Source organism: Microcaecilia unicolor, chromosome 2 (genome assembly GCF_901765095.1).
Source record: "Microcaecilia unicolor chromosome 2, aMicUni1.1, whole genome shotgun sequence".
Lineage (NCBI taxonomy): Eukaryota > Metazoa > Chordata > Amphibia > Gymnophiona > Siphonopidae > Microcaecilia > Microcaecilia unicolor.
Window position 1 is genome coordinate 170,251,446 of NC_044032.1, and position 13,032 is coordinate 170,264,477.

At 41.4% G+C, this 13,032-nt stretch overlaps 1 protein-coding gene across 3 annotated transcripts in view; it reads right to left on the reverse strand.

Moving 5' to 3' along the window:
- The window catches only part of MCC (MCC regulator of WNT signaling pathway), a 571,489-nt gene that overhangs the window by 66,727 nt on the left and 491,730 nt on the right, over positions 1–13,032 (reverse strand). For all 3 annotated transcript variants that reach the window (XM_030193493.1, XM_030193491.1, XM_030193492.1), the window contains exon 13: positions 2,215–2,449. In XM_030193493.1, the coding sequence (XP_030049353.1) occupies positions 2,215–2,449 (235 nt within the window). The remainder of the gene's footprint in view (positions 1–2,214; positions 2,450–13,032) is intronic.

The following is a 13,032-nucleotide window of genomic DNA, read 5'->3' on the forward strand; positions in this document are numbered from 1 at the left end:
AATGGACCTTAGCTGAGGGTACTGGCAGATTCCTCTAACAGCTGCTGCACAGGAGCAATCAGCATTTATTACCCCATTTGGTCTGTATGAATTTACTGTGATGCCTTTTGGAATGAAAAATGCTCCTTGTACATTTCAGTGCTTGGTGAATAGTCTTTTAGATAGACTCCAGGAGCATGCTAGGGCTTATCTTGATGACACTGCTGTTTACAGTCAGACTTGGGATGATCACCTGATCCATTTAAGTGGAGTGTTGGATCAGATCTGGGAGGCCCGCCTATTAAGGCCAGCAAATGTCAGATGGGAATGGCAGAAGTGCAATATTTAGGGCACAGAGTGAGAGGTGGACAGCTAAAGCCTGAATGAGCTAAGGTGAAAGCTATCCAAAATTGGCCCACCTCCCAAACCAAAAAGCAAGTATTGGCCTTCCTTGGGACAGCAGGATATTACAGAAAGTTTGTGCCTCACTATAGCACTATAGCCAAACCCGACTGACTTGACAAAAAAAAAAAAAAAAAAAAAAAAAAAAAAAGAGTACACCGAATAATTACTTGGTTGCCCAAGTGTGAGGCAACCTTCCAAAAATTAAAGACTGCATTGGCTACAGTTCCAGTATTAGCGGCACCTGATTACCAACAAAGATTTGTGGTACAGACTGACTGATGCCTCAACATATGACATTGGGGCTGTACTCAGTCAAGTGTATAGCAGAGGGAAGGAGCACCTCATTGTGTACCTGAGTCATAAGCTCCTTGACAGAGAGGCAGCATATGCTACTATTGAGAAAGAATGTTTGGCCTTAGTGTGAGCCCTTAAGAAACTGCAACCATACCTGTATGGGCGAGACTTTACTGTCATCACAGATCACAATCCATTGGTCTAGCTTAAGAGAGTCTCGAGAGAGAATGGGAAGCTACTCCATTGGAGCCTGTCCCTACAGATGTACAACTTCACCATACAGCACTGGAAGGCAATGAACATGGCAATGCCAATGAGCTCTCCAGGAAGGAAAAGCCAGAACCGCACCAACACTGGACTGTTGAGATCCGACCAGCGGACTGAAATGGCTGCAGTCTGGCGTCTCTTAAAGAGGGGAAGTGTGACGAAACAGTGGGTTTCTGAGCCTGAAAACTGTATTAATTATTTCAGAAAGTGTATTTCTCCTAATTGGCCAGTAGATAGTGCTTGTTTTGAGTTTTAAAGCTGTTGCAGAAAAAGACCTTCTCCCTTCCAGTTTCAGCATATGGAAAGGCAATCTACAGTACCACTGGGCAGCTACTTATGGAAAGGCAATCTGCAGTACCATTGGGCAGCTACTTTCAAAACTGATTCCCTGGGCTCTGATCAGCCTTGGATTTCAAATCTAGCCTGAAGGTACTGGATTTTCCCCAGTCTTAGCCAGGGAACGGGAGAGAAAGATCTCTTTACTGAGACCCTGTGAGCAGCTATATGATATAACCTGTGAGCAGCTGTATTTCCTGACCTCTCCAGGTACTACCTAGGTAGTAAACAAATGTTTAGATAGTTTTATAGATTCATATTCACTTACCTGTTATTGCTTGCTGATTTCACCCTTTTCTGTTCATTGTTCAAGTTGTATGACAATAAACCTTACTTAAGTTTATTGACTCTGCTGTGCTGGACCAACTAAGAATCCTGGTTTGTGTTTTTGGGTCTGTGAGTGCTTTTTGGGGAACTGTGGAACCCTTGGAGTGTGGCCCTAGTGTCCAAGAAATCACCAAGGAATAACCCGAGAGAGGGGAGACTAGCTCAGAGGCAAGCAGGACCCAATAGGTGGGTGGAGATTGCAAGTATACAGTACGAGCCCAAGTGCAGGTGAGGCTGGGCAGTGCTCACCAGACCCTTCAGGTGGTCGCAGGGTAACCCCAGGCGAGTGCTAGGCGTTTTGTGACATCTAACCCTTGGGTTAGTACATCACATCTGGGAAGGGGAGTTCAAAGATGGGAATGAAGAAAGAGGGAAGAAAATAGTAATAATAATAAAAAAACTTCTGTGAAAATACACCTGTGTGCTGAAAAATATTCCTCAAAATTTCACAGTAAATAAACCTGGACCCCCCAAAAAAGGCCTCAAGTCTAATCATCAGTATGGCTCTCTAGCATAAGGAGCTTTGGTTCTCAGTACTGATGGCAAAAACCATATAAATCACACTATCTCTAGATCTGGCTGAGCACAGTATTCTGTTACACATACCTTCATGGCCATGAGCTCCTGCATCAAGACTGCATTTTCCAGATCTAGCCTCTGATTGTCCCCTCGAGGTTTTATGTCATAACTAAGTGGATCAATGTGGATGCTCTCCAGCTCCAGCATGGTCAGCTTGACCGCTGCTCGGTCATTCTTCAGCTGTTGGATGTAATCTTTCAGTCTCTGCTCGTCCTCTTTGGTGAACTCAGTATCACAGCTGCTTGCAGTCGAGCTTGTTGTACTGTGAGGATAAACAACACAGTGCATTATAAACAGGAGGAAGTACACATTCTGTTCTCATTTTCACTTGCCCCAACATTTCTAAACTCTTAAAGAGAGGGGAAAGGGGGAGTTTAATGCCCCATTTGAGGGCAGTGCAGTAAGTGAACTGACGATAGGGAGAAGATGGAAAATGGTCTCATGTTTCGCCCACACACAAGCACACCAGTCCCATACATAATCAAAGACAACATCATCTCATTTCTATGGCACTTATTTTTGAAGCTTTATTCATGTTTTGGATGTCTGATAACAGAGATTTAGACGTCTATATTGCATGGATGTCCAAATCTCGATTTTATAATGCCAGCAGGATATGGACATCTAAAACTGCAGTACATCCACATGACAAGGGGATTTACTCACCTTTTTTCTGCTATGGTACTTTAAGGTTTTTAAATTTTTTTTTTAATAATCTAAGTTCATATCCTATATACATGTACAAATTGATTATACTTCTGCTTGTTCACTCTATGTTTTTCTACACATCTCCCTTATTCACTTGTCTCTTTTATTGTATTTTTATGTGTATATGTATATACATATATGTAAATATAGGCATGTATATATGTATGTAAGCACTTTGAAGCAATTGGTATCTGTTTTTACAAGGCTTTTTTTATATATATATCAATTTCTTGTGTATATGTATATCATTTATAAACTTGTTTTAATTTAAACTAGATACATTATTTATGTACTATGTATGTTTTATTCTTTTTAAATTTATACAGTATATTGTTTGATTTTAGACTCCTGAAACTGGCACTTAGCTGCAACACGGTCCTTTCAAGAATAAAGTCTTTTATCTTCCTATTGTCCTCCTATTGTTTTTGGAAGAGACCTGCTGGCTACACTACTGCTCCAGTGATCACATATTTTAGATCAGGCAGTATGTCAGCAGATTTTGACAAAAGAATGTCCACGTGATGTACAGACCTGGGAGTCCATATATTGAATTGGACGTCCTTTCTAAAATTCTGCTCCACATGAATATAATCCATTTAATCCCATCCTTTAATAGGCAAGAAGTCCGACTGATATAGTTTAAATCACAGAGCCATTTCAAAAGGTAAGTAACATTAGCAGACTGACAGGTTGTACTGCTTTCTAATATACCTTTTTTACGGTGATCTTCATATATTGTGCAATTCATCATTATTTTACAGTTAGCTTAGCGGGGTTTTGAAACATTTGGCTAGCTTCCTAAAAGAAAAGTCCATAAGCCATTATTAAAATGTAATGCTGATTTTTAAAAAAGGTTCCAGAGGAGATCCGGGAAATTATAAACCAGTGAGTCTGATGTCGGTGCTGGGCAAAATGGTAGAGACTATTATAAAGAATAAAATTACAGAGCATATTCAAAAGCATGGATTAATGAGACAAAGTCAACATGGATTTAGTGAAGGGAAGTCTTGCCTCACCAATCTACTGCATTTCTTTGAAGGGGTGAACAAACATTTATTTATTTTATTTATTGTTTGCATTTGTATCCCACATTTTCCCACCTCTTTGCGGGCTCAGTTGTAGATAAGGGTGAGCCGGTTGATATTGTGTATTTGGATTTTCAGAAGGTGTTTGACAAAGTACCTCATGAAAGACTCCAGAGGAAATTGGAGAGTCATGGGATAGGAGGTAGTGTTCTATTGTGGAATAAAAACTGGTTAAAAGATAGAAAACAAAGAGCAGGGTTAAAATGGTCAGTATTCTCAATGGAGAAGGGTAGTTAGTGGGGTTCCCCAGGAGTCTGTGCTGGGACCGCTGCTTTTTAACATATTTATAAATGACCTAGAGATGAGAGTAACTAGTGAGGTAACTAAATTTGCTGATGACACAAAGGTATTCAAAGTCATTAAATCGTGGGAGGATTGTGAAAAATTATAAGAGGACCTTACGAGACTGGGAGACTGGGCATCTAAATGGCAGATGCAGGGGCGTAGCCAGACAACAGATTTTAGGTGGGCCTAGACAAGAAGTGGGTGGGCACCAAGTGTTCTCCCTCCCCACAACCACCACCCAAAAAATATCTCAGCTGGTGGGAAAATGCTTCTTTCTACCTTGACAGTCTGTAGCAGGCATGCGCTGAAAGCTGAGAATGCGCAGATGCTGGTATCATAGAGAGTAGTGTTTTCATTACCATCAGGGAAAAGTCTTCAGCTGGCCGAGCTTGGGATCCCCACCAGCAACCAATAAACGTGTGCTACTGTTGGATGGGCCTGAGCCCTAAATGGGTGGGCCCTGGCCCACCCAGGCCCACCTGTGGCTACGCCACTGGGCAGATGATGTTTAATGTGAGCAAGTGCAAAGTGATGCATGTGGGAAAGAGGAACCCAAATTATAGCTACGTCGTGCAAGGTTCCACGTTAGGAGTAACAGACCAAGAAAGGGATATAGGTGTCGTTGTTGATGATACATTGAGGCATATTTTCAAAGCACTTAGAAACCTATGGAACTTTGGAAGGCTAAGTGCTTTGAAAATATGCCTCATTGAAACCTTCTGCTTCTCCTTCTTCTAACACGTTGGATTATTTTAAATAAAGTTCCGTGGCCTCCGAACACCGACCGAGATCCACTCTGTTCAGTGATCTACGGAACTCTACTGCCTCTTTTTTTTCTGTTTAGGAACCATAAGTGCAGGATTCCAAAGAAACCCTGGTATATTGTCCCTATCTAGGACCTTCAAACTAAGTATACGGTGAGACAATGTAATATCAAAACAGAAGCAAAATCTCCAGTCTCTTGCAAATGAAAGCTCATGGCACACAGCTGTGGCCCTAGCAGAAGGAGGAAATAAACAAACAGAATAGAAAATCCATATTTCTGGTTGCCACTACATGTATACTCTAACATTCTAAAAGAGATTCTGCAAAGTTTTACATAACGATCTGCATGATCACACAATACAAACCAGTGGATATCCACATCTACTACAGAGTATGGTCCACAAAATTGCTGTAGAGGCCTGCTGGAAGAGCCTTTTTCTTAATGTTCTACCAAACACTTTACAGTCTAACCATGCTCATATCTGCGTGATAGGACTGTGGCCCACTAAAGTGCAAAAATAGTATCTAAAATTGCAACCATTAAGTGAAGGAAAGCTGAACTCGTATACAACAAAGGTTTAAAAATAACCCCAAAAAGGACAAGGAGGGGGGGCACACACATTCCATTAATAGGTCAAAAATTTCCAAGACCCTTTTTTGTCAGATAGGGTCCATGGGTGTTCCTCACACTTAAAGTGCAATAAAATCCAGTGTAAAGTAGACAGTCTCAATGGCACAAGAAACCAAAGCACTTCACTGAGGAACAGGGGCGTAGCCAGACACCCAATTTTGGGTGGGCCTGGGCCCAAGATGGCTGGGCAGAAGAACTCTGCCTTGTCCGGCAAGTGATTTGGTCTCTCCCTCTCTCGCCTGCATGCAATATGGTCTCTCAAACTTCCCACCTCCCCTCCCCTGCATACCTTTTAAATAGCAGATTTTCACAGGCAGCAACTAATACACACTGCTTATGCTGGCCCCACAGCCTTCCCTCTGATACAACTTCCTGTTTCCTCATAAGCGGGAGTACATCAGAGGAAAGGCTGTGGGGACGCTGCGAGCAGTATGTATCGGGCACTGCTCACTGCAGGCAAAGATCTGCTATTTACAAGGTATGCAGGAGGGAGAGTTGTTGGGAGTTTTCAGCTGGTGGAGCTTGGGGATCCCTGTCAGCCACATCATAGGTGGACTGCTACTGGGCGGGCCTGAGCTCAAAGTGGGTGGGCCTAGGCCCACCCTTGGCTATGCCACTGCTGAGGAAACAAACTACTATTGCGATACAGCAGCAACAGGAAATCTGCAGTTCATAGTCATCCACAGACACCAAGCCCAGAAGAACTGGAATCTTTCAAGTCCTGTTACAGCTGTCAAGCAGCAAGTGTTCAGTTTGATGGTAAATCCCATCCAAACTAGTTAATAGTCTGCGCTTAAAGTTGAAAAGCCCTGAAGACTAGAAGGGCCATCAATTCGAAGGAACTAAATCATCCATATATAATTAAATGTTTCACTAGCAAGTGTTCCACTCAACCCATTCCATTGCTAGAGAGATGGAAGAGATCTCTCTCTCTCTAATTCTAGTCTCAAAACATCATCAGTGAGTTCACTTAGCAGCCATATCATCCTTCCATGCTGGTTGCTATAATAAACCAATTTCTTCTCACCAGACTGAGGTTTCTAAAAGGTCTAATGAATCTTCTTCTCCACTGGAGCCCTCCTCCTCCTCCTATGTGGGACCTCAATGTAGTTTTGACTCAGCTCTTGTTACCTCCCTTTGAACCTTTGGATTTAACATCTTTAAAGTTTCTTACATGGAAAACACTGTTTCTGGTCACCATAATATCAGCTTGGCAAATTACTGAAATCCAGGCTCTAGTCCATTATTCACCATATTACTAGACTTTTCCCTACGGAAGTAGTTCTTCACAGTCACCCTAAATTTCTCCCCAAAGTAGTTTCTCCATTTCACCTCAATCAGGAAAGAGAAGGGGACTTGATATACCGCCTTTCTGAAGTTACAATCAAAGCAATTTACATATTATATACAGATACTTATTTTGTACCTGGGGCAATGGAGGGTTAAGTGACTAGCCCAGAGTCACAAGGAGCTGTAGTGGGAATCAAACTCAGTTCCCCAGGATCAAAGCTCGCTGCACTAACCACTAGGCTACTCCTCCACTAATTACACTTCTAGTTTTTTCCCCAAAACCTCATTCTCAACTAGCAGATTCCACTTTACATATTCTAGACTGCAGAAGAGTGCTTTTGTTTTATTTACACCGCATTAATAACCACAGAAAATCTTCTCAGTTTTCCTTGCCTACCACCACAGCCTCCAAGCATACACTTTCTTAATGGATAGCAGACTGCATTTCTTTCACCTATGAACAAGTTAATTTGGCTTCTCCTGGGAAGTCAGGAGCCCACACTTTAACAGCAGTCTCAACCTGTATAACTCATTTGAGAGGCATTCTATATATGAAGATATCTGAAAAGTGGCTACATGGTCCTCTCTGCACACCTTTACCAAGCATTACTGCACAGACAATACATTCAGGTCCAATGGCAGATTTGGACAAGCTGTCCTTCAAAAAACATATTTGTTTAAGAACTGAGCCAGCATCCATCATCATCATATCTGGGTTGCTTCTACCACCTTTCATTACTAGTAAACCTTTGCCAGGGAGTAACCAGTGTGCCTGCATTATACTATGTCCACAAAGAAAGCAAAGTCACTTACTGTAACAGGTGTTCTCTTAAAAAAAAAAAAAAAAAAAAAAGAGAGGAATAACAAATGTAACAACAAAACACAAACCTAAAGAACTTGGAATACTTAAAAATGAGGCAGTTAATCTACGGTAGGCATCACACTAGCTATACACAGAAATGAGGAGACTACGGACATCCTCGAGGCAGGAAAGAGACCTCAACTTCTGATTAGTTACAAAGACTGCCAAGCTTAAGAGGGTGGTTCCGGGTCAGCAGCCTGTGGAAAAGCTGTACCAGTCTCTCTGCATTATCCTGTTGTCCACAGAGAACACCCGTTACAGGTAAAAACTTTTTTCTCCTCTGCACTTCTTATGTTCATAGAATTGTTTTACGGTAGTAATGTTCTCTGCCTTGAACATTCTGGAAAAGGGAAGTATGAAAATGTACAATATTTGCTTTAGTACATGATTATTAGCTGTCTCTGTATGTTCATTGTTCTTACACAATATGTTTCTTCATATACATATAAAAGAGAACAGAAGACTTAACAGTTTAATTAAATTACTTGAATTTCATAGATATCTATGTAGTTTTGTATTCGTAGATGCTTGAAAAAAAATCAAATTTAAAATGCCTGAAAGCACGAAGGTATCATTTGCCAATATCATAACTAGTGCACCCCATATTAACCGTGGGCCTCTCCAAAACATCAATTCTGGTTATGCCACTGCTAGACAGGTTGGTTAAAAAAAAAAAAAAAAAAAGACTACCACCTACAGTCCAATATCCCTTCTTTGGGGTAGGTTTAACTAACAAGAAGTTTATTACTGCAGAAAATGTTGAGAAGATACCCACATTGGAAATAATATTTGAAGGTTAACATTCAGAGGAACTGAAACAAATAAATGTGACACTGGAAGATGGAACCAAGCTACTTGAGAAACTAAAGATTAACAAGTCACCAGGCCACTGTGTCTTAATATATTCAAAATGCCCTGAATGAGCATAGCTTCTACAATTAGGGTACAGACTTTTTCCCCCATTATAATGCTCCTGTGGCTCTTTTGGATGATTTGAGGCAAGAACTGATGTTCTTAGCTGCTTTGGAGGTACTTTTTTTTTTTTTTTTTTTTTTAACTGTACAGATGAATAAAGGTTTGTGTATAATTTTCCCAGTGATGGCTTCAGCAAATTTAAAAAAATGAAAGTATGCATATCCTTCCAATTTGAAAGTTACCACAGGGAATTTATATGCTTGCATTTGCACCTGCTCTTTGGCATAAAAAAAGCTTGGGTTAATTTATGTCTATATTTTCAAAAGTATACACATAATGCTAACGTCTCCTCAACTTCACCACTGGGAACCCTTCTGCTTTCTAGGAAACCATGTACAGCCCTTACAAACATACGGTAATGGACAAGCAATTTTATAAAAGCTTACTTCTGCATGTAATTTTTATTTGATAATCAGTGCTTCATACCCAATAATGCTTTTAGAAAATTAACCTCTATGTTGGAATTACTCAAACATGGTTGTATTTTGATTGACTATTAATATTGGTTCGGAGGGCACTCTGCTGGACTGGCTGTGCTCTTACCTCAAAGAGGGAACTCAACATATAGGACTGGGTGATGTTCACTCTTATTCCTGTGCCTGCCGATGGAGTTCTTCAGGGCTCAGTGTTGGTGCCTGTGTTTTTTTAAATGCATATATGAAGCCTCTGAGGGAACCAAATCACAATTAAAGCTATTTTATTTATTTTTCCCACTGCAGCTCCTTGTGACTCTGGGCAGGGAGGGTTAAGTGACTTGCCCAGAGTCACAAGGAGCTACAGTGGGGGGAAAAAACCCCCATATCTTTAATTGTGATTAAAATTGTAATAAAAATGCAGGTCTAACAATGACCATACCAGAATTATGTAGTTATGCTTTATACTCAGAGAAAAATAGTTTGTGTCAGCTGAGAAATGCATTGGAATTCTAGTCAGCTGAGCTATGGCTAATAATACCACCTAATAGTGCCACCTCTTCCATGCAGAAAGTCCCTGTTTTGATCACTGCATTGGCTAGGGTTGGGAATGCTGTACAGAAAGCATTTAGTCAATGAAAGAACCATAGTAATTGCTCAAATGTGTGACCAGATTCTGGAACCAGAGCTGCAAAGGGGTCCTGATTTTTGAGAGGGAGATTTTAGGACATGCCTCCAGTCCTGCCCCTACCACCTAGCTCCACCCCCTGGCTCACCTCCATTCTGCGGCTGCAGGATCAAGTGGTCTCCCCCTCTAGCGGCAGGAGATGTCTTAATAGTATGTCATGTCCTGCTGCTGTGGGATCAGTCTTTCAATAAAAGCTGTGAGATTGTGCTGCTCTTATTGCAAGATGGCATGTCTTTAGCAGGAGATGATGTCTTATTAATGCATCCTCTGCTGCTGATTGGGTGGGGGGGGGGGGCTGCTGAGTGACATTTCTTGGCTCCACAGCAGGAGACGACCTATGAAAGAAACAGTCTCTTTGACAGGTCTGTTGAACCCTTAAATCATGGACCCTGAAACTCGTAATGACCAGACTGTATACAGGGGTGGGGGGTGAATGCATTATAAATATGGGAAAAATTTCCCCAGATAGTTGCAAAGGAAGGCTCATGACACCAGGATCCCACCAGTGGTTCTGACTGAACTGGAGGCTTAAAGGAGTTAAAAGCTGCTGGGTCAAAAATTTGAAATACTGTATAAAAATAAGGATGTTTGCCTTCAGCTAACTTTCTCTACCACACATCCCCTAACAAATGGCTTTTAAATATCATAATCTACCTTTAGAGATAAATACATGACACTGCAATCCTGTTTCTTTTCCATCATTAAAGATGGTACGGAGATTGATTTTCATGCTTCTCTATTTTTTTAACATTCTGCAGTCAAATATAATTCCAACAGCAGTACAACTGAAAGCTAGAATAATGCATTTTCCACGACACCACACTGATAAGTAGTGTGCATTCTCCTGAGGATCCGTAAGGGCTAAGCCATCCATTAATGTGCCTGTCTGGAATGGTGGATGATCTCAGTTATCGACAGGGGAATAAATCACTTTTCATATTAGGTTGCATTGTTTTGAAGCCTTTTGACAGATATATATATATATATATATATATATATATATAGATATATAGATACACACACACACAGTGTAATCCGCTTAAGTGCAAGGGTCTGGGACCAAAGAAATGCATGCAGTTAGCCAGAGCGTGCACTTAACCGTTGTGACCCAAAGAAGCTTGACATCTGATAAACATATGTACAGTACTATTATTATACATACAGTATACAGTCTCCACGTTAGACGTACTTGAAGTAATCAGTTATAGTCCTCTGTACACTATTGGGTCTTTGAGTTCCATAGACTACGTCTGTGGACGGTAAAAACTGTCATAGCACTGACATCCACTGGCCTCCAGATAGGCCTGCACGAGACTCTCCAGCACTCTTGCAAAAGTGACAGGAGGAGGTTGTTGAATTTCGTCAGCATGTGCCTCACTGCTCATTTCTTCATCTGTTTCATCATCAGCCGTTGTTGCCTGCGTGTAGGCGCATATCTCGACATCAGTGCTGTCAGCTGTTTGTAGATCGTAATCAACAGCTACATAGCGATGGAACTCCTCGTCAGTAACACAGGCTGGGATGTCAATAGTCTGTTCATCTGACACGTTTGCAACAGCTGCATCTGTTTTGTCCCTCTCCACATCCCTAACAAAGCTTGCCTGCTTGTAGCAGTTCACAATGGTTGCCTGTGTAACATGATTCCAGGCTTCTTTCTGCATATGTAGGGAATCCAACAGTGATAGATTATGAGCCAGTTCAACGCTCATCAGACGACGTAGCACAAGAGCCCAATAATGTTGTTTGAAATTGGCTAGTATGCCCTGATCCATAGGTTGGATCAGAAAGGTAGTGTTTGATGGCAGGAAGACTACCTTGACGTTAGACAGCCTAACATCACTGTGTGCAGCACAATTATCACAAAGCAACAAAATCTGATGCTTTTGTGCCCGCATTCTAGTGTCTAACTTCTTTAGCCACTGCTTCCAAATTTCCCCAGTCATCCATTAATTTGCGTTAGCCTCATATGACACAGGAAGTCGCTTAACTTTCTTGAAGCAACGGGGCTGTTTGCTCTTTCCAATGATGAGGGGTTCCAACTTCTCACTCCCATCCATATTGCAGCAAAGGAGGATCGTCAGTCGGTCCTTCAACGTTTTACCCCCAGTAGTTTCAGCATGTTTGAATGCAAGTGCTCCATCAGGAATCGCTCGCCAGTAGAGACCGCTTTCGTCAGCACTGAAAATGTCACGAGGTGCAAACTCGTTCAAGATGGTAGGAAGAACTGAAACAACCCAATTTTCAGCACCAAAGTCATCAGCGTCTTGTTTCTCACCATGCTGTTTCTTGAATTTTATGTTGTTCCTCTCCTTCCATCTTTCCAACCATCCAACAGTGGCTTTGAATTCAGTTAGTCCAAGACTTTCAGCTAGCTGGTTAGCTTTCTCCATAAGCAGTGCACCACTGACAGGAAACTGTCTGCTCCTGACTTGAGAAAACCACCGAAGAAGAGCATCTTCTACCTCCTCAGCTTTTCCTGCCCGTTTTTGTTTCCGGTGTGGATTTGTATTGTTTTGCCAGTCTTTCAGAAGCTGGTCTTTCTGCTTCAAGATACGTGAAATTTGACTGGGATTGACACCATATTCTTTAGCAATAGATGCTTGACTTTGTTTGTTTTCTAATTTTTTAAGAACTTCTATTTGTTCAGCCAGTGTTAAAAGTCTTACAGTTCTGCTGTTATGATGACCCCAGTGTACACTCTAACAACATTCTTTCACTTATTCTGCCTGTGGCAGTTAAAGGGGTGGTAAATTTGAAATCTCGTTGGTTGTTAGGTGCCAATCGGCTTCCATATTCCTTGCGCGCGCTTATGCAGAGTCTTTCCTGCAGAGGAGTGGTCTTAAACCATGCATATAAGTGAATCTTGCATTTATCAATGGTGTGCTAAACCGAAGTTTGTCCCCATAGAAACTGATGGCACCAAAAATGGGACCGAAGTACGGCATGCAGTTAAACAGAGCATGCGCTTAAATGGAGTGCACTGTGTGTGTGTGTGTGTGTATATATATATATATATAGATAGATAGATAGATAGATAGATAGATAGATAGATAGATAGATAGATAGATAGATAGAGAGAGAGAGAGAGAGATCCACACACACATAAAACAAAGCGCTCTCTTGGTGCAGATATATTAGCATGG